This window comes from Strongylocentrotus purpuratus, unplaced genomic scaffold (assembly GCF_000002235.5).
Source record: "Strongylocentrotus purpuratus isolate Spur 01 unplaced genomic scaffold, Spur_5.0 spur5_scaffold_4, whole genome shotgun sequence".
Taxonomy (NCBI): Eukaryota; Metazoa; Echinodermata; class Echinoidea; order Camarodonta; family Strongylocentrotidae; genus Strongylocentrotus; species Strongylocentrotus purpuratus.
Window position 1 is genome coordinate 22,803,286 of NW_022145610.1, and position 22,562 is coordinate 22,825,847.

The window sequence follows — 22,562 nt, forward strand, 5'->3', positions numbered from 1 at the left end:
CTAAACTTATTTAGTGCTAAAAAAGAACTAACTTGGTTAATTCTATTAAAGGTAATACAAAGTTTTGGGAAATTTTGAAAATTGGGTGGATAGTGAATCTTTACAATTTTGATATATTTGGATGCCCCTGTGGATATATTATAAGCACTAAAAAAATTAACCCCTAAAACACTTCTGTATTCGAGAAAAATGAATATGAAAATTTACTGATGCTCCCGGTAAATTTTGATAAATTTCAAACAGCGCCTACGGCCGTACAATGGTAGCTGCGATCATAAAAATCTCAGAATATGTAGTTGTGATATATAATTTCCAAACGGGAATAGCTAATCGGTCAAATTTAGTCAAGAAACATCGTTTCATAGCTAAATTGGTATCTTGACCTTGAGAGGGAGCTATACAACATAAAGGGTTTATTGTTCATAATTTCATAACTTTAGACTCGATTTCAAACGAGACAACGATCAATGAATATTGTAGGAATGCATATGCTTCCAATATGTTAATATGAACCAAATTCATGACCCCATACCAAAACTTTGTAGTACCTTTAAACTCACGTCTAAATTATATTCATGTCCCAAAAATAGCCAACAACTATCCTTAGAAAATGGTTTTTATGATTTTTTCAATTTATTTGAGAACAAAGAAAAGTAAGAAAGTAAAAACTTTCAGCTCATAAATCATTTAGCATAAAATACTTTCGAGTGAAAATGATGACAGAAACAAAATCGAATTTCATAGAATGAGTAACTATGTCTTTTTTGTGGTTATCATGATTAACGTGTTCATCATACCTGTATATTACAAATGTTCTCCCTATATGTTTCTTTGTATTTAAAATATATTTTACCCAATTCAAAACGCGTCACAAAATGCAAGATTTTTAAAGAGAATTTAGTTCAGAATTATACTACCTGAAAAGATGAAATGAACCCCTTCTCCTGCGTATAATTTTGCACAAAAGCCTGGACCCCAGACTAAAACAGCAATTCATTGTTTCACTTTCATAAAATCTAAGAAAACAAAACAGCAATAAAAAACAAAGGACAAGACATGTATTACATGCAAAGTTACATTTGGATACATGATTCAATGCAAATGCAACACTCAATCAACCTTTAAAGGGGCCTTGGAGTCCACCATTTTTTCTTAAAAATGGTGGATTTAATTGACATTAGCATGCTGGATGCATCCTTTATTGTCTAAATTCAACAAGAAATTCAAGAAATCAAAAAGATTCCAATACCCATTTTTTGTATTGCCCATATAAATCGTGTTCGGATTACCGGTACATAATACCATGCGTCACTGAACCGTTTGCATATTTCAATCAATGATACAGTAGGCTATTTTATATTTCTTGAAAGTTTTTGTGATCATGTTTGAGAAAAACATGCTGTCAATCCTGAGCCTTTATACAACATTGACTCAACACACTGGTTTTTAGAGTGAATGTCACTAATGATAGGTCAAAGGTCAAAGTTCAAAGGTGAGATTCTTGAACAGGTCTGCTGTAGACGCAGCATGCAGTTCCTTCAGTGCGGCTTGTGTCATAGTCATAGAAACACACGCAGGATGTACCAGAACCTAACAGACATGTACAAACAAACAAACAAACAGACAAACATGGACTATAAATACAGCATTGAATAGAGAAAAGAACAAATCTGCAAATAAGACTTATAAAAAAATTACAAACTTGTACTATCAGTGCATCCCTAAATTCCTTTAGAAATCTTTCCACTGATGAAGAAATAAACACATTGATATTTCTCTTGATAGATTAAAGAGTCTAGCATCGGTAAAAAATGCTTTAGAATTGTGGTTTTATGCAAAACTGTTTGCTGACCTATGCCAAGGTCTTATAAAATACATGCATTTATATGACTGATTTGTACATAAATCAATTTTCATTTAAATCATGAATTAAGTGTCTGAAATGTGAGTGAAATGTAAATCAACATGAACCAACAAAACAAAAATCACAAAAACACCTAAACAAAATATAACTCGCAGGTGAAATTTAACAGAGACACAAAAGACACAAAACAAAGGAAAGTCAAGTGCAAGCACATAAAAACAACAATTAAGATGATCAAACAACATTGGATATACTCAGGAGGGATGACATCACACACAGACAACGACATAACAAAATACGTGTTTAATTTGTAGAAACAGATACAGTAGGCATGTAGTTGGCCTCTTGCATGAAAAAATTGCTTCTTCTCCTCCACTATTGAAGAAATCAAAGCATATTGATTTGAATAATACAATGCAATGATTTGTTTTTAATTAGTTGCAATTTTTGATGCATGAGGCCCCAATAAACATCAAGAAGTCAAAAGGACACAATAGTTCATTGAAAATCAATCATTTCAAATGGTTTTTATTGTTACGATTCTACAGTTAGATATCAGAGAATGTTCATCCTCTTTGTTATACTAATAGAGAGTGATCTTGATTTATATTAAAGCAGTACATTTATAATAAATACAGGTAATCTATTGTGAAGTAACAATTCTCTTTCCATGTGCATTGTGCACAGAAGGTGAAATACAAGATACGTTCAATTTTTCCTTTGAAGAGGAGGGTTAGAGTAACACCCAAAAGAAGACATACAGTCCAATCTATTTACATACATGTATGGTCATCTTGAAGTTGTAATAAAAACACACAGTTCCGTACAAAGATTAAATTGTGAGTATCCATTATGGTTTGGTTATGACTGATGCCTATTCACATCAATATAAAGGGATCAGGATACAGTGGGCAATAGCAGAAGTGAAGCAAATGTGGGGAATAAAGAGAGAGAGAAAGAGAGAGAGAGAGAGAGAAAGAGGAAAACACAATGAAAGAGAGTCTACAAAAGGCAGGTAGAACAAGAAACAAAGAGAGGTAGATTGATAGATAGATATATAAATTGATAGAAAGAACAAGAGGGTGGAGAGATAGAGAGAGAGAGAGGGGGGGAGGAGAAAAGACAGAAAAGGACAGGCAGTAGGCCTACAAGAGACAAAGAGAGGTAGATCAAAAGAAAGCTAGAGAGAGAAAGAGAGAGAGAGAAAGATGGATACAGACAAACTATAGGGACAGAGATTATAATGGAGAAAGAAAAAGGGAAGGGAAGGATTTCTACTGATTAAAAAAAAAATCAGAGAGTGAGAGAGAGAGGAATCATGGGACAGGAAAAGAAAAAGAAATCCCTTTTGAGTCCACTACAAAAAAAAAAGTAAATTTAAAGTGATTGGAGACCAATCCTCATTCTGAGCAGAAATGCCAATTCAACCTTTTCCAAATCAAATCTTCTTTAAAATGTGACCCAATGGAAAGAGAACACTTTGCACTGAAGCAGATGGTACAGAAAAGTGCATAGGTAAAACAACAAAGATTGAAGCAAATTTTGTTCCATGACAAAACATACAGTTGAGAACACGACCTCTAACTGGAAAATGCCTCAAACTGCAAGGAATAATACCTAAAAGTGTTCTATTAGTCTATTACAATTCATTTCATTTCTTTTTTATGTCCATCAAAAGCTCCTTTGTATTCGTTATTCAGACTATATATATGACCTCTATCAAGTTTGTGCACAAGATAGTTTTACTCAACAGTAAACTGTTGATTCTTAACCAACAACCACTTTTTAATAATTTTGCAAGTTATCGTAAAATGTCACACCACCAGCTGCTAAAAAGTACATACAGAGTCTTCTGTGATATTTTAATGCTCTAGAAATTAGATTTTTATTTACTCTGGTGAGAAAAAAATCTAGCGTGCCATTCAGGTACAATTTCAATCTACACATGATATATATTAAATGTATTTCATTTAGCTGTTACCAAAACTACATACCGGTAACTAATGAAATGAGGACTCAAATATTTATTTTAAAAATGAAACCTCCCCCGCTTCAAATACACACTTTAAATCACTACCTCATGACTAAAAAATAACATTGCAATTCAGAAATTCTCAAAAAATTCTCACCAATACATTGTCAAAATATGATACACACAATTGTTTTGGAAGCCTGTGTCGTTGATTGTACGAAGAGACTCAGAGACTCTCACACTTGCGAGCAAACAATTATTGTTGATAATAATATTGACATGATTAAAAAACAAAAACGATACAAGGTGATCTTGAGTTGTGGTTGTGAGAAAACGTTTTTTTGCAGTATCCAAAAGGATGAAAACTGCATTTTTTAAAATAAATTACTTGACTTTAAGATATCAGCCAAGTGCATATTTTGATCATAAATGTATATAAGAGCAGATTAAGTAACTTCTGAAATTTGATACAGTAAAATCTGCTTTAGTGACCACCTGTATAGAAAGATCACCTGTCTACAAAGGCCATTTTTTTTTTGTTCCCTTGAAGTTGATTTCTCATTTAAATATTTCCTGATGGAACCTGTACATAAAGACCACTTATCTATAAAACACCGTTTGCATCCCTTGAATGGTCTTAATAGACAGTTTCCACTGCATTACATAACACTGTTTTGTATGTATTTGTGATTGTGCATTTCAGCAGGGCTTGTACTCTAGAACCTGTCTATAACAAACATTCAAGGGAGGCAAACATAGTGGTCTTTATAGGCAGGTGGTCTTTATGAACAGGTTCCCTCAGTACATGTTTCGATGAGAAATCATGTTCTAGGGAACTAAACTGATCTTTATAAACAGGTGATCTCTCTATACAGGTAGTCACTAAAGCAGGTCGAATGTACCGGTAGTTAATTTCAGAATTGGTCATCCTAACAACCCCATTTCACACGATTCTAATTTATGACATGATCAATCATTCACAAAAGATGAATTGATCGACTTGTTCACATTTTCCACTTCTATTGGGAAACAGTTTTCCCCACCGCAACTCAAGATTACCTTTAATTCATGAATGCATTGTAAGGCCATGTATATCAATAGCTATTACATACAAAATATATCGAAGGTGAGTGAAGTAGAATTAGGTGGTCATCTATAAATGTTCATATTTAGAAAGTTCACACAATAACACATTTCTTCAACAGGCATTACAAACATTGACCATATACAAGAACACTGCATCGTTACTTATATTAGATTTTGTATTTTGATGATTACAAAACAGTCTGCCTTTTGTTTCACACAAATTAATCAAATTTTAAAGCCCCACTGCACTACTTATAATAGCTACTTGCCCCCTCTATATAGCAAACAATGCCGAAACGGTGACCATTGGTTACCCATGATCCCATTTTTCTTATGTTGATTGAGAGCTAACTTAATGAGATAACCAGCTGTCAGTGACCATGCAGGGTGGTCTCTAATCCTTCCTGGCTAAACTAGTGCGGTGGGGCTTTAACATATATCCCCTGGAACTGGTTTCATTACAAATACAACAAAAGTATTCTCAAACCCTTAGTAAAATGGCTATGGTACAGTGGAACCTGTCTATAAAGACCATTCAATGGAGACGAACAAGGTGGGTTTTATAGGCAAGTAGTCTTCATGTACAAGTTCCTTTAGGACATATTTATATTGAGAAAATCATGTACAAAGGGGGAAAATATGGTCTTTAAAAACAGGTGATCAGGTGGTAACTAAAGCTGGTTTTATGGTTATGGTATAGAGAAAGCTGCTGCTTTATTCTTTAACCAGTCTGTGTACGAGTTGTATCCAAGAGGCCCATGTTAAGCTAACAAGGCAAAACATGTATTTCTTCACAAATTGAAAGCAATGCAACAAAGACCTAAAGCATTTACAGAGAATTTCTTCTGTAAATAGCATAACATATTCTGGCTACAACTCAGGCTTTAGATATTTTTTTTTTAAGGACTTCCACATTGAAATGGAGTAGATCACAATGCATTTCTGAAATTTCTTTAAATGGTCATTGTATACAAATGTATTCATAAGCCTGTGCGTTGAACACAATTTATAAGTCGATTGGTCCACTCTACTTGGTCTTTCACACAGACTGTTGCTGCTAGCTTTGGTCATCACAATAAACAGACTCATTAAACAGATTCAACTTGGATCGAAAGTCTGAGCCCTGTCTTTAAAAAGAATTGCAATTAAGCCACTTCGGAAATAATCTCTGCACATGGACAGATAAAGGTCATTTGCACAAAAACAGTAGGTCTTATCAAGATCACAGCTGGACTTGTGTTTTCCATTTTCTTTGAGCAGTGAAAGTGTTTCTCGTCGCTATTGGACAGTCGATACATCGATTTGACTGCGTTAAATGGCAGTGTGTTTCAATTGAGCTCGAGTTGAAATTTCATCTATTTATTCAATATCTAAGTGCTTAACACAAGTCTTGCACATTGGCTTCATGTATTTGTGATAGTTCCCTACCCCAAAATTGTTGACAATTCCACCATAAATCCTGTAGAATCTCAAAAAAATGCAACCCATCTTTAACCCTAGTTTTAGAACCCTTGAGTTAGTACTAATCCAAATGCCAGTGACTTTTATATGTGTACATCAAATATCTGTCTGCGGTAAATACATGGTGAAGTTATCAACCTGAGCAAAATTTGCATCCTTTTTAATAACATAGACAATCTCAAAATATTTTGTTTGTTGGAAAAGAGGCATTGGACAGAATTTGTCACCTGAATTATTTCCTAAAAACATCATCTGCACAGTTGATTAAATAAAGGTAATACACAGTGTTGGTCGTGGGAAAGGATTTAATGAGAATATGTTTTTATTGGGGCAGCTACCTTTGCTGGTGACCAAATTGATAATAACATTTTTATCAATTATCTTTGAAACTTCAAAAAGGAGAGTTGAAGTTGGGGTATACAGCTAATCAAACAGACTTTTGACTTTTTATACGGTTCACCTTTGGGAATTCCAATTTCTGTTGTTATTTTGAGATTTATCATCACGAGAAGAACCAAAATTGTAATTTGTTCATGAGGCAAACACTCTAAGCTATGATATCTTCACATCCAAGTGAATAAAATACATCAAAATTACCAGTGATTGATAAATCATCAAAATTGCAAGTGTTTGAGAACAAACAATTGAAAGGCTGTCTTTCTCCCCTAAACGGGTGTATGAAAGAGAATCTTTGAAAACAAAGAAAACACATTTTTTTGACGTCTTTCAATTTTACCAACATTGTATACTACCATTAACATAAAGGCTTCAATAACTTTCATATAAATTAATCAATATAGCACTAAAACCTTCCAAAAAATTCAAAACAAGGCTTTACCAAAAAGCAGCATAAAATTTGAGCGCATTAAATATAAAATAACAGTCTTAGGCATGGATCATATGTAGTAATTTCACAAGTTCATACAAATTGCTAAATATTTTTTATTCTAAACCACACTGTACAATTATAATACAGACACACATATATACAAATAGCGATACAATTGCCTCTAAAACTACACAGCAAGTAGGCTCATTTTACACACACTATATACACATATAAACCATAGTAAGAAATATAAAGTGGGTGTGATCGGTTTCTCAATTTGCTCACAGAAATAATATTATTTAATTCATCAACAACATTTTTCAACTCAATTAATTTCATACATGTTCAATATAAAATGTTTACACATAATAATCATCAGTTGGGGGGGGGGGGGGAGAATAATGAGCTGTAAATACTGGGCAGATGATTTAAAAGCAAGGCATGTGACAGAAAATATATCTTAAATACACTCTACAAATGAAAGCAACAGTGAAAGAAATCACAGTTCATAATGATGTCAAGTTTAATTTGATTTAAAAGAGGTCCATTTCTTCAGACATCGGAATGATTGTGAGCACGAGTGTAATATCTGACTTAAACACTTCTGTGTTGGTCCCAATTTTCACTTAGAGTTTAAAACGTTAAATGCGGGAAGAAAACAATCTGTGTGTGTTTTTAGGAAGGTCACTAACATAAAGGGGAAAAATGTGCTAAAAGCGCATTATTAAAGTCCTTTTTTTAAATAAAAAATAAAGTTGAGCTGCAAATTCCCCTTTGCAACAACAAAATATCATCACTAGCAGCATATTGCAAGGCAAAAAAATTAAACAAATATTTATTTATTTTAATGAAGAAAAAAATAAAAAATGAAAATTTTGCAAGGAATGATACATTGTAAGAGGTATCCATAAAACGGGGGTAAAATTCCTAATTAATCTTTCTATACTCCATAACTCAGTGCTTTCAGTGGTGACGATTCACAAGGCTTTAAAAAATACTATGAACATAAGTTCCACTTTGTGAGATAATAAGATAATAAACTCCTGTTTGTCATTAGATCAATGATTTATTGAACCTTTTTCAATGATTTCACATTGCTTTTCAATTGAAAATTGATGATTCATAGTCATATCAATTCAAATTTTGATTGCAGCATTTCAAGTGTCTTTTCTGTCGGTTGGGAGCAAGATTAGGTAGCTTGGAGAAACGAAATGGCCCGAAAAGATGCACCCGGAGTTCAAAATGCATATTTATTGAAAAATAATATTTTCATGCCATTGAGGTAGTAGATGTAGAACCACATATTAGGACACAGAGCGAGTAATTATCTTTACTTCCTGGATCAAACTTGATATCATCAACAAAAATTATGAAGTCATATCAAATTACAAGTTTTTATTCACCGATGGCATTAACTACTAAGCCTTCTGTGATCCGGACGCATCATTATTATATATTGTAGGCCTACATACAGCAAAATGCTTGCCGGTAAGGGGTCCAAAGTTTGCCCAACTTATTCAGATCTACGTTCCTCCTCTTCTTCATAACTCTGATCTCAAGAGTCTCTTTTTCATTTCACTATACTGCATGCAAACCAACATGTGCAGGGATGCCAGTTAGAATTGATCAGAGGGCCTAAAAATCACCTAGAATGAGCACAAAAAACCTAAACTGGGGTCTGAAAATAACTCGACAGGGCCTGAATTCAGGCTATTGCCTGAATACTGGCATCCCTGTTTGTGATAAGAAAAAAAAAGAACAAAAATCTCCAGATATTTCCATGATTGATTTTTTGAAATTCTAAGATCATGAAAGGGGGCATTTACACACTAAAAACCACGATTTCTTGGCATTCAGAGGATACACTGTTCTGACACATGACAAAACATGTACAGTGAATAGCTAATAACTTTGTAGGCTAATGAAATTCCCTGATTTTTCTCTGATTTCAGTGATTTTTCTCAAAACACTGGAACAAAAGGAAACCCATTTTCATTTTTTTCCCCTGATGTCAAGGATGGTTGGAAACCCTTATGCATACATTGTAAAGTGAAAATGAGGTTGAAAGTTGAAACAAATATGAGAGAACTACAGGATACTGTTGCATCTCAGCTCTAAACCTAAACACTTAATCTTCTGTCATGGTCCAGGATGACAAATCACCAAGAAAAAGTTTTTTGGGGGACTGCAGAAGAATTCTAAGCGAGGTAAATATTTGGTCTACAATACTGGACGGTAACGAGTACAGCCTCTGTTATCTTTGCTCCAACGTACGCATTGCATGTCCAAGTATCAGCAGTTTATTCAACATTATCAACTTTTAATATTTAAACACACTTTTCTCTATAGATGGGCCTGCACACATCAGACTGCTGTCAAAACCATGTACATTGTAAATATGAATTCAATCTGGTTGCTTACTAACAAGCATTTATGCTTTCTTAGCAGTCAGGTTAAATAACCACCACTACCACTATAAAAAAAATGTCATCTTAAAGCACAATACCGGTACAAACAAAATGATATTAAATGCTACTCACATGTGAAGACAATAACCCCAACAAACCATGTATTTAAGAGAGAGGTGCAGATTAATGTATGAATGTGAATGGCACGTGCAAAGTGACTATTCATTATCTAATTCTCTTCTCTTCCTGCTTATCTTCTACAGTCTGTGTATATGCATGACTGTTAAAACGACTATGTTTGACCACCAGAGTTAAATTCTTACTGCTCTTACATTGTTTTGTTGCATGGCAAGGGGACTGCTTAAATTAAAATCGCTTCAGTTTTAAAACATTTACTATTCATTATCATGTTATTGTTAATCTACATCAATATAGTAAGATTGTCATTGGTGAAATGATCTACAATTGATTTTAAAAGTGAACATTTATGGTGCGAGAGAAAAACCTTCTGAGGGTTTCAAATTTTCTTTGTTTTCACAGAAGCTAGTAAGACCGATATTTCTTCAACCGCTGACAAGTGCACACACACACACAAACACACATACACATACACACAAATGGACTAATTAATCATGGGTTCCAACAGACCAGATTCCCTCTATCACCATTGAGATTGACATTAAAAGTATGGATTAGGCCCCATTCACACTCGATGTAGTAAAGCACCAAACACAACTATCATTGATGATTTGGCATTGCCAGGGACCGGGAGGGGGGGGGGGGCAACCTTCGTCACTGTGACCCTAGTGTCTACCCCCTCCTCGGTGAGACTGATCGGGATGTGCAGGTGTATCCCCTGCCACCGCTAAAGCGTAGCGCACTTCACGGCCATCTTGGTAGCATGAAGCTACATTTTGCTGCACCCCCCACTTGCCATTCTACATGTAAAATGTATCACTGTATCACTGTATTTTTTTGTTAAAGGTGGTTTACACGTCAGGTGTGAAAGGGGCTTTGATGATGGACGTGCTACACAACAAGATGTCTATTTATCGTCACAATCTTCTGCACCCTTTTCCCACGGTGCTATGGATCGCTGCTCTTCGATGCGCTTGGACTGGATGCGCTGGATCAGACTGAAGAAGTCCTCATCCGGGACGGTAGGGGCTGGGGCCTGTATAGGTAATGTGCTACGTTGGTCTTCTATCCGTGCCCCCTGGAGGAATAAGCAAAAAAGATGGGCGAAAGATAGAAGTAATTAATCAAATGAAATTCAATCATATACAAACAATGACCGTATCCCCAGTACAATTTTGATCATAACATCAATCATCAACTTGTAATTAAAATCATCAAACTTTGCCTGCCCATCACTACCTATAATTGTTTACATTGCTGCCAACAGAACATTCATATTGTCACCACAATTGTCATCATCATCATCATCATCATCATCATCATCATCATCCAGCCTCGGCTATTGCCTCAGGCATGTTAGCATACCTGCCAACCACTCCGATTTAGGCGGAGTTACTCCGCTTTTTTCATACCCACTCCGAATTCCGATTGCATGCCTCAAAACTCCGATTTTTTTTAATTTTAAAATATTTTTAAAACAAACGACTGTTGCATAAGACTTAAGCATAACACAGCACTGATAACCAGATCACGCCTTACGGGGAAACGATAAACAAAAGTACTTTATATAGCGAATGCCGCCTTATCACATAGCCTCCGCACACAGCGCTGCATATCGCACGCATTCACTCATAGCTTCACTGAATTTGACTACACTGGATAGGTACTTTCGCGCACATGGTCCGTCCGCCGCCATCTTGTTTAATTCCAAAACAACATGGCCGCTACGTATGCTACGTGCGTTCGAGCCTTTTGAGGGGAGCATGGGGGTAGATGATCGTGCGAATGGCGCCCGCAATATAGTAGCGAAGACTTCGGTGATTCAGTGGGCGCATTGCAAGTGCAGTGCGGTATACGGTGTGTTGTTGTTCATGAACGCCGGGCCTAGCGGCCTGGGCTGGTGTGTCTGTGGTACTGGTGAGTGTACGTGTGCGTGTGTAGAATACGAGTTCTGCCATTTGACTGTGGATTCGAATTTGCCATTCGACGCTTGAACGAGGTGTTTTCTTTCTGAATATTATCATGAATTCACTCAAAAGAGCGAGTACCCGAGAAGGAGATCCTTTGACTGGAAACAGATTTTTAAAAACGTTTTTATGCACATCTTTATTTTGGACTTGAATATGGTAGGTTCGAAATGCAGTAAGAGTGATTGGGTGTTTGTGTACGTTTTGCGCGAAAATTATGCTGCGGTGTCTTGCGTTACGGAAAGACCCCCATTTACTGACAGCCATCCTATAGGGTTGGCATCTCTGCCCCCCCCCCCCCAATCTACGGGCTACTACCCCAATCCTTCGGTGGTTCGCGACCTCGTAGTCCATCCAGAAAAATTTACTCCTAATTTCTCTTGTCTCAGGTTGGCAGGTATGTGTTAGACTGTTCCAAAGGTAACTTGTGTGGGTAATTCTTACTAATGCCCTCACTGCTGTGTATTATTTGTATATTATTTGTATATTATTTGCATATTAAAAATCCTAATCCACATTATCACCATCTGGTCCTATCATACCTGGCATCTGATGATCATCTCAAAGAAATCATCGTCTGGCTCAGCTCGTTCTCCTTTGGCTAACAGCTTCCCTACAACGTCTTCATTGGCCCTGAGACCGGGTAGCCCTGGCAACCGTTTAACAGAGAATGCCCTCTGCTCATTGAGACGGCTGCCCTGAAGCTTGGCTATTTCATCTAAGAGTTCTTCCTTCTCTGGTAATCCTGTTTGAAACGGACAATATATTGAAGTCAAGTTAAATATGAATGTTATACAGTCAAACCTGTTAATACAAAACTTTCTCATCATTATACAGTCAAACTTGCTTTAGTGACCACCTGTCTACAAAGACCACATTTTTCTTTCCTTTGAAAACAGTTTCTCATTGAAACATGTACTAAAGGAACCTGTCTACAAAGACCACTATTTGTGTTTCCCTAAGGCGGTCACTATAGACAGGTTTGACTGTATCATCATCATCATGTGAGGGCAGCAGCCAAGGAATTCACTCTTTGACGCTACTCGCTCTTTTACATTACGATCTCAGGAATGTCTTCTCTATATCTCAATATTATGATTACGTGCAATTATGTCCATGAAATTGTGGGGGGGGGGGGGTCTTGGCCCCTGTTTGGGCAAGGCAGGCTCTAGCAGATGACACCTGACACAACTTGGTCTTAATCTACATAATCAATGACCAGCGAGTCGGCTCTGCATTGAGCATAGTGAGTGAAACTGGTGATCAAATAAAACATGTGAAGGTGGTTATTGAAGACAGATGGTCTTTTGGGCAGGTGGTGCATAAACACAGGTTCCATTCCACACAGGTTTCAATAAGAAACGCAGTCAAAGGGTTACCCAATTTTAGTTCCCTTAAAAAAAAAGGAAGATTGTCGAAGAGTTTTTCTGTTTCTGGTAATCTCTTTTAAGACAAATGGATGTTATCAGCCATGTCAAAAAGTGAAACCTGCTTACCTATAGATAGAGACCACTTGTCTATAAAGACCCCCTCCCCCGCTTTCTTTGCATCACTATAGCAACGCTCACCACTGAAACCTCAATTTACACTAAATTTTGTGCACAAGAACCATACAGCTGAATAGAATCGAAAGCTCATCCCACAGATTTCAGGAAATCTTAACAAATTTCTATGGGTTGCCTTACACGCCAATCAATCACATAGAATCTGATGACCGGCAAACGGCAAGACAATCCTAGATTCAATGTAGCATCCATCCCTTGATGGACTAACCAATCAAAATGGTCGCCCAATTACACATAGGATGCTAATTTTACAGGAAAGTAAGCCATTACAAGTCTAATTTTCATTTAAAGGTAAGCATCAATCACTTGCGAGGATACACCAAAATGAGAACTCATGATAATACTAAATACTATGTTGCATTTATCTTCATGGTGACGATTCAGATACAAATGGGTAATTTTGAAAAAAGGGCTGAATGGCATTCTGGGGCCTGTTTCATAAAACTTGTTATCAATAACAAATTTGAAAAAGTCTATGATAAAATTGCTCTCAGCCGATCAAAAGTCACAATTTCACGTCTTTAATAAATGACATGTGCCAAAAGATTTTGGTAGAAATGTATAGGGGCTGAGTAATGAGCATAGACAGATAAGGAAATCAAGGTAATTAGGCCCGACACCATGCGCTTAACACAGCTCACTAGGTGCAAATGAAAGTTGTGGTTTCTACTGAAGATGATTTCCAGCAAGTTTGTGTGAGGTTGTTTTTATTTTACTGGTTCAAACAATCAATCTACTGCAGGATAAACAATCCAGAATGAATTATAGCCATGTTCTCTCAAAATACGATTCCCATAGAGTGGTGAAGAGTGACGTCATCAACAAACTTTTTTAGGGGGTGGAATTTCTCAATTTTTACTTCATTTTCCGAAAGAGCATCAAAAATAATGTCCAAATGTTGAAAACCAATTGAATATGTTGAGTATTGGTTGAGATATGACCATCTGAATAAATAGATTTCCTATAGGAACTCAAGTGTTTTTTTGCTCTGGTTCATAACTTGGTTTTGGACATTTGGACATTATTTTTTATGCTCTTTCGGAAAATGAAGTTAAAATTGAGAAATTCAAAAAAATTGTTTTTTATGATGTCACAGCTTCGGTACTCTATACTAGAGCTCAGGATAAGCTTTGGGTGCGTTTAAGCTTAAATTTTGAAGGCAGAATGAGCGATTTGTAACGCTCATCGTAATCGCATTTCCACGGTGTACTGTTTATGCTCACTTCTCTGGCTCCTCCAGGCAATTCTCCCTGGGTGGCCTTAATTGGTCTTCCAGCTGGATTCGCAAACCTTCACTGTGCATGCTACGTAGACCCACTAAAGGTCAGTGCGTTGGCCCCATTTAAAATCGTTTACAAATTGTAAACGCATCTTTTTGTGAGTTTACGATCTTTCGGTCATTCTACAAAAGTGAGCATGGACGCAACCGTGTTTTAAACTAAACGCGTAACAGATGCCTCATTCTGGCCAGAAAAAGTTAAGCATAAACACGCCCTAAAACACCTCTTCTGGCTCCAAAGAGACAAATTCTTGCTCAAACCAAAATTTCCTTCTCACCGTTTCCCTCCTCATCTGCCAGCTTCTTCTGCAGTCTGCCGAACGAGCATCGCTGCTCGTCCATTCTGTTGCTCTGGAAACGGCTGAGAGCCTCAAAGAAGTTATCAGCGTCATCCAGCATCTGTATAGGTTCTCCTCCCTAAATTGACAACCGAGGGAATAGTTAGAACCTTCAACTGTTAAAAACTAGACTAGAAATAGCAACAAAAGCTAAAAAAAATATGTTCTTCATGGGAGCCACTCTCAAATTGGCAACCAAGGGAATAGTTGGAACCTTCAACTGTTAAAAACTAGACTAGAAATAGCAACAAAAGCTAAAACAAATATGTTCTTCATGGGAGCCACTCTCAAATTGGCAACCAAGGGAATAGTTGGAACCTTCAACTGTTAAAAACTAGACTAGAAATAGCTACAAAAGCTAAAAAAATATGTTCTTCATGGGAGCCACTCTAAAATCGGCAACTAAGGGAATAGTTGGAACCTTCAACTATTAAAAACTAGACTAGAAATAGCAACAAAAGCTAAAAAAAATATGTTCTTCATGGGAGCCACTCTCAAATTGGCAACCAAGGGAATAGTTGGAACCTTCAACTGTTAAAAACTAGACTAGAAATAGCAACAAAAGCTAAAAAAAAATATGTTCTTCATGGGAGCCACTCTTAAATTGGCAACCAAGGGAATAGTTGGAACCTTCAACTGTTAAAAACCAGACTAGAAATAGCAAAAACAACAACAACAAGCCAAAATATATGTTCCTCATGGGAGCCACTCTCTTAAAGTTTCCATTTATAATTTGCATTTGAAAATTGGGTAAGTACAGTATACAGTATTTGAACTGTGTAATTTATGTTTCTAAATTGTGAATTATGTTTTGTTTTTTAAATCCTCTTCTCTTCTCATATTTCCAATGTCCATTTTTTTCAAAACATGCACAGCAACAAATTATACAAAATATGATATTTAAAGAAAAGTTTCTCTCATTATTTTGTCTTTCTTTATCTCTTTTTGCTGCTCTTTTTTGCTCAATAGTCAGGTGGAAATATGTAATAAACATAAAATCTGTATACCCAGGGTTTAAATAAAGGTTAAAATTAAAAATGAAATTGTTAAAGGTCATTCCAAGTTAAGAGGATGAAATTGTTACAACTGATCACTATCTTTCATAAATACAGTTAAACCTATTTTAGCAACCACCTGTACAGAAAGACTACATATTTTGTTTCCCTTGAATATGGTTTCTCATTGAGACCTGTACTAAAGGAACCTGTCCATAAAGACCATGTTCCCCGTTTCCCTTGAGCGGTCTTTATATACAGGTTTTAATGCATGATGATTTAGTTAGTTGTTATATATTAGCCATGCCGAATAACCCCAAATCTTACTAATTTTTGCTTACTTTATTAAAATCCTTTATTGGCTAGGCATATGAGAAATGTTATCAGGATAAAGTAATGTTTATGTCAATGATTAAAAAATTGCAAAGACTGCAAATCTCAAAAAATAAAATGTTAAAAATACATATTTATAATGTACATGTATATACACTCTCTGTTCATGATCAGAAACATCAAGGTCCCCATTTCATAAATTGTCTAAATGAATATACCTCATTATTTTAAGATTACTATCAAATCATTTCAACAGGCCCTTCCAACTTGTAGCAAAAGTAGAGCGACCTCTTTGAGTGGGCTTTCAAGAGGAGCATCCAAAGAAGTGATTCTTTTACTTGACCTATCGACATTTCCAGCATAAATGCAAACTCTCCAAAATGCCTTTATTTCATTTCAATAATAGTATCCTATGCAAAAAAAATGGTGCATGCAAGATATCCACTAAACACTTACAACAACAATAATGCAGAGGCAATTTCTAATCATGCAAAATATAGATAAACAACAATGACGAATCCCCAACAATGACCCATGCAAAGAAACACATAATTAAGCCATGCAAACATACTGTATGTAAGACAATATTTGAAATTATGATCTCATTACACCAAAGAACCCCATCAATTTTTGGATCACAACAATAATAATAACCATCATGAATCAAAGGTTAGAAAAGATCAGTAAATGATAGTATTTGTTAATTGTTTAGGGGTTAGACAAATATTGCAGATGTGTGGTGTACCTTCCGTGCTGAGGTCTGTGATTTAGCTTTGGACGGGGCGGGCGCACTATTCTTGGCACTGCTAACTGACTCCTTGGAATCCTTATGACTCTGCTTATCTTTGGATTCTCCGCCATTCTTTAATTTGAGCTTACTCCCCGGTCTAATTTTCCTTTTGGGGACCTGGACGATTTCTGTTTTCTGAGTGTGGGAAGATTGGGAGGATTTGGTTTATGTTATATTAAAACCTTTCAGCCTGTGCTATATAATTGCATACTGATGAAGGAATGAAAATATGAATTTAAAAAATAGAAAATAGAAATATGCAAATCCTGTATCAATCAAGAAAACGGGGAGGGAGGGAAGAGGGAGGGAGGAGGGAAGGAAGGGGAAGAAGGAGGGAGGGAGGGATGAGGAGGGATGAGGAGAGAAGAGGAGGTAGGGAGGGATCTGTGATTCTTTTGTATGCATATGTTACTTTCAATGTACCATGTAATAAGAGGGAGGGGGAAGGAAGCAGGAGGAGGGAGGGAAGAAGAGAGAGAGAGAGGAGGAAGGGAGAGAGGGAGGGAGAAAGAGAGAGTGAGAATGGTAAAGAAGGAGAGAGAGAGAGGAAGAGGAAGGTAAATAGAGAGAGAGAGAGAGAGAGAGAGAGAGATTGAAAGGGAGGCAGGGAAGTGGGGGTTGTAAATTGCATGTACTTGAGAAGAAGAAAAAAACAAATGTAAGACAATATGAACAAACTATCACATACAACGTGGCTGAATGTAATTCTGACGCTACACAGATACACAATGCAATTCGATGGGGCACTCCCCGTGGAGTAATTTAAAAGATCCAATTAAGTGAAACGTAAATCTTGATGGAGATATTGCCAATTTGCATGTAAAAGTGATCAATCATGATCAGGGTACTTTTCATGAACTACAAAGAGGAGGGAGGTGGAGGGAAAATCCCTTTTCAGTCAGAGGTGGAACATTAACAGATTTTGTAGGTAACTTTTAGTTCCTCCAGTGTTTTTTGTTTTTAAAAAATGGTCTGGAGAGATTTTAAAGAGAAGGTTGAGTTCCGGGAAGAGGTGAAAAATCATTTATGAGCGTTATCGTTGTTTTATGTGTAGAAGAACATCAGATACAAAATGTTCCCTGAAAAGCATGGCTATTCAAACGCCTAAATATTCAAAATATGGTATGTAACATCATAAAAATCAGGATGGATTTTTATGCCACATTTTAGTGTTATCCCATATTATCTTTCTGTGTACAGCGCTTGTAACTTTATCAAGACTGGGCCAAATTTCTTATCATTTTGATGATTCCAGAACCTTGCAGTACACACCAATACTTATATGCTAGATAATCAGCACTTTTCTTACACAATGCAATCGCATGAACAGAACTCAACTTTATCTTTAAAAGTTCAATGTAAAATATATGATCTGACTGCGATCTAGGTATGACAACAATTCTGGAAAATGTTCTGGGACCTCAAAATGACAGATTCATGCACAGAAAATTGGATGAAAACCAACAGATGTGATATTTCATGATTTCTATTGTGTTCTCATGCTAAATAAGATCAAAATGAAACAATAAATCGAAAGAGTAATCCCCATGATAAGAAACTGAAATGAAAAAAGCTATCAGAGCTTCAGGTAAACAGATGATAAGGCGCCATGTTCAATTCATTACCGACCAACGGTTAAGTCAGTATTTTACTTAGCATTTTGCTTGGCAAAGTAACATATCTAACTCATGTTCATATTACATCTGAGCAATTTACTAAGCAAGCAAAACTTTCAGCAAAAAATTGTGATGTCACATAGTCAATCCAAAATAATGCGGATTGAACGCATCACATTATTAAATAATGTCAATTTCATCACAGAACTTTTTTGTTTAAATGTCTCCATAACTCTCCCAGCAGCTCCTCTCCTTTTTTCTAGTACAATACATGTTTTCACTCTTTAGAAGAAAAAAATATTTTGTTCACAACAATTTTTTGTAACGATCTGAAGGAAAGAATACTGTGAGGGTTTTATTTACAATAGAGCTCTCGCATTGTGAACAGAACTGAAAATTCTCTGTAAAAAAGCAGGAGGAATCCACTACCCGGCAGTTCTCATTTACCGTACATGATAATTAATAATAGTATGGTGGCTTAGATGAACTGAAAATTCCCTTTCCAATGATGATAATGACAGTAGGAAGGAAAAATTGCATTGGGTTGCATGCAAACTAATATGAACAGAAAAATATACATTATAAGCACTGATCTATTTTACTAACTCAACAATGACACTTATTATACATATACCGGTATGTACAAGTACCTTTTTGTGTGTGCTGTGATCTAACTACAATCATGAATAAATTGAAACAAATTTCTAGGCAAATTTTTCCACAAAAATGTACGGCATAAATGAATAATTAAAAGAAGTACACTAAACAACAGCGACATGAAAAATAAAGACTCTATAGTAAGAATAATGTGAAAGAAACAAATTTGTTGGTGTACCTTTTCTGGTGTCATGGCAACTAGTTCCAAATTCTCCATACTCCTTCTTCTTCGGGGTCTAGCACCTAGAAAGTGTGAGGATGAAATTTTCAAAGTGTACCAATCGACCCAAAATAGTTTGCTCCATGTTGCTGTACTATATTAAAAACCTGAGTTTTGAAAAGTATTTTTATAAAGAGATATTTCGAAACAAAAATAAACTCTCAGTAAACACACGCGTAAAAGCAACTGGAGAGAAGACTAGTTGATGCATGTGTACGTCTTTCGGATGGTGACGTTAAAGGTCGGTCCCCAGATGTAAATAATCATATCTGATTGATACACGTCTGTAAAGAGTCAAATTACACACACACATTTGCATAGAATAGGATGTGCACAGAACCCATGTCCGCTTTTGGTTCCATGCTTTGTGTTATTCTCTATTTCCTTCATACTTTTTACAAAGCGATCACTTCTGCCCTAGCATACTGTTTACTGCAAAGCACCATCTCATGGTCAACTTGCCAAGAGTGCGTAACCCAATACCTAACTTTTAATATCAGGGTAGGCTTGCCCTTTAAATAGTTCACAATGGGACAATTACCTTTGGATTCTTGTAGAGGTGTTTGAACTGTTGTACTGACTTCACTGTGAATGGAAATTGAAGTAGAAAAGAATTTAATAATAATGTTGCACTACATAGAATGCTCAGATGATGAGTGGTGGTTTTAATGAGGCAAATTGATCATTCGGGTTAAAACTATCCTCTTATCCACTCCCAGTTTAGCTGTATGATAGCTGCCATCGGGATTATCTCTACAAGTAACTGCTGTGATTAACATTTACTTTCTCATCAAGAAAAATCTTTAACAAGCCATTAAAATGAAAAATATTGATTTATAGAGTGTATGATTAAAAAAAATGATTATCTCACCATACATGCACATGTATAAGACAAGAATATTATAACTAAAATATCAACTACCCATTAACATTTTAATGTAATATCTGACTGTATTAACTATTTTGAAGACTGATTTAGGGTTAGTATTCAAAGTTCATCAACATCTGAGAGCCAAAAGATAATTTAGGGATTTATTTTTTATTCTTTGTGTCTTTTACTTGTATAAATGGTTCCATCTGCTGTTGAGATTTATTTGGTATTTTGGACTTACCTAAGATCAGCTGTACTTATACCAAAGAGGGTCTGTAAATCTTGTAAGTTCATTTTGGCTGTCACCTCTCCTGTCCTATCTCCAACCTAGAAAACATATTTGATGACGAGGGAGAAGGAGAAAGAGAAGAAGAAGAAGAAAAAGAAGAAGAAGAAGAAGAAGAAGAAGAAGAAGAAGAAGATGAAGAAGAAGATGAAGAAGAAGAAGAAGAAGAAGAAGAAGAAGAAGATGAAGAAGAAGAAGATGAAGAAGAAGAAGAAGAAGAAGAAGAAGAAGAAGATGAAGAAGAAGATGAAGAAGAAGATGAAGAAGAAGAAGAAGAAGAAGAAGAAGAAGAAGATGAAGAAGAAGATGAAGAAGAAGATGAAAAAGAGGAAAAAGAGGAAGAAGAAGAAGAAGAAGAAGAAGAAGAAGAAGAAGAAAAGAAATAAAAGAAAGAGGAAGAAATAGAAGAAAGAGGAAGAAAGAGGTAGAGGAGGAGGAAGAGGGAGTAATAATACTAATGATAATGATAATGATAATAATATCTCGGATGAAGAAAGAGATCATTTCAAAACTTAAAGTACCAACATGGCATGTGATATGGATATCTATTAAGACCAAATGTGGCATGAAGGAACGATTGAGAGAACTTTTATAACGAGAAATATATTATATTTAATAACGTTTCTTTAGATAAGAAGGTAATTGGATTGCTCTTCCATTTGTGACCTCGTTTGAGCTCAACCATATGTACAGTGTCCCCAGGTTCCAATTTATAAGCATGTTATTCATGTCAATGAAAATAAGTGTCGCAGATGAACTTTACTGCATACTTAAAGGTATAGACCAGTTCTGGTCATGCGATTGCACGTTGAAAGAAACGTTATGGAATCGATCAGAAAAGGTTGACCATCTAGCATATAAGTATTGGTGTGTACTGCAAGGTTCTGGAATCATCAAAATGATAAGAAATTAAGACCAGTTTTGGTAAAATTACAAGCACTGTACACAGAAAGATGTGTATTGGACTAAACGAACATGTGGCGTAAAAATCTGTCCCGATTTTTCTTATGCTTCATGACATATTTAGAATATTAAGGTATTTGAAGAGTCATGTTTTTCAGGGAACATTTTTTATCTGATGTTATTCCACACTTGCATAATACAATGATAACGCTCACAAATCATTTTTCACCTCTCCCCAGAACTCAACCTTCTCTTTAAAGACCCCTTCCGAAGTGAAAAATGAAATAGATGAATCTAAAATGAGAAACATATTATATGGACTATTGACTCTCTGCATATGAAACTATTTTGATTCTCATTTCATTTATGACCTTATTTGAGCTAAAAAATCATCTATGGTGTCCCCCAGGGTCTAATTTATAAGCACGTCATTCATGTCAATGAAATGTCAATTACAGTACAGAGATTTCAATCCATGTGTAGAACTTGAATAAAATATGAATGTGCTACTAAATCTCATCAAAAAACTTATATCTTTGTGTGTGTGCGTAATTGGATTTTTACAGGCGTATCAATCAGGTACGATTATTTAGGTCTTGGGATCGACCTTTGACGTCACCATCCAAAAGACGTGACTCGGTTTTGAACCAGGGTCGCCTGATCCAGTTTGTAGGCAAAAACATAGAGCTGAACAAGTGAATGTGCCGCTAGACCAACTCACATCTCCCTTTTGATATGATACTGAATATGACTACTTATACTGCCTTTAAAGGTAAAGACCAGCTTTGGAAACGCCCCCCTCTCAAAAAATAAAATGGAAGCTCTTATTACCAATCATGTGAAAGAATATGTTTTGACTAATACGTGATCATACAATATACGATATATTTGGTAAATTATTGTATCTATTTGGACCTGATAGATATAACGCACGTGTCGCGCACGTGTGCGTAGTCGGAAGTCCCATATACATCTTTCTGTGTA

General features: G+C 35.9%; 1 protein-coding gene across 2 annotated transcripts in view; it reads right to left on the minus strand.

The window, feature by feature from the left end:
* The window catches only part of ags (activator of G-protein signal), a 64,895-nt gene continuing 42,333 nt past the window's right edge, over positions 1 to 22,562 (minus strand). Inside the window, 8 exon segments of one of the 2 annotated variants that reach the window (NM_001040405.1) lie at positions 1 to 1,590; positions 10,692 to 10,836; positions 12,268 to 12,470; positions 14,848 to 14,986; positions 16,981 to 17,160; positions 19,477 to 19,541; positions 20,060 to 20,103; positions 20,631 to 20,716. In NM_001040405.1, the coding sequence (NP_001035495.1) occupies positions 1,487 to 1,590; positions 10,692 to 10,836; positions 12,268 to 12,470; positions 14,848 to 14,986; positions 16,981 to 17,160; positions 19,477 to 19,541; positions 20,060 to 20,103; positions 20,631 to 20,716 (966 nt within the window). In that variant the 3' untranslated portion in view covers positions 1 to 1,486. 2 annotated transcript variants of the gene reach the window in all.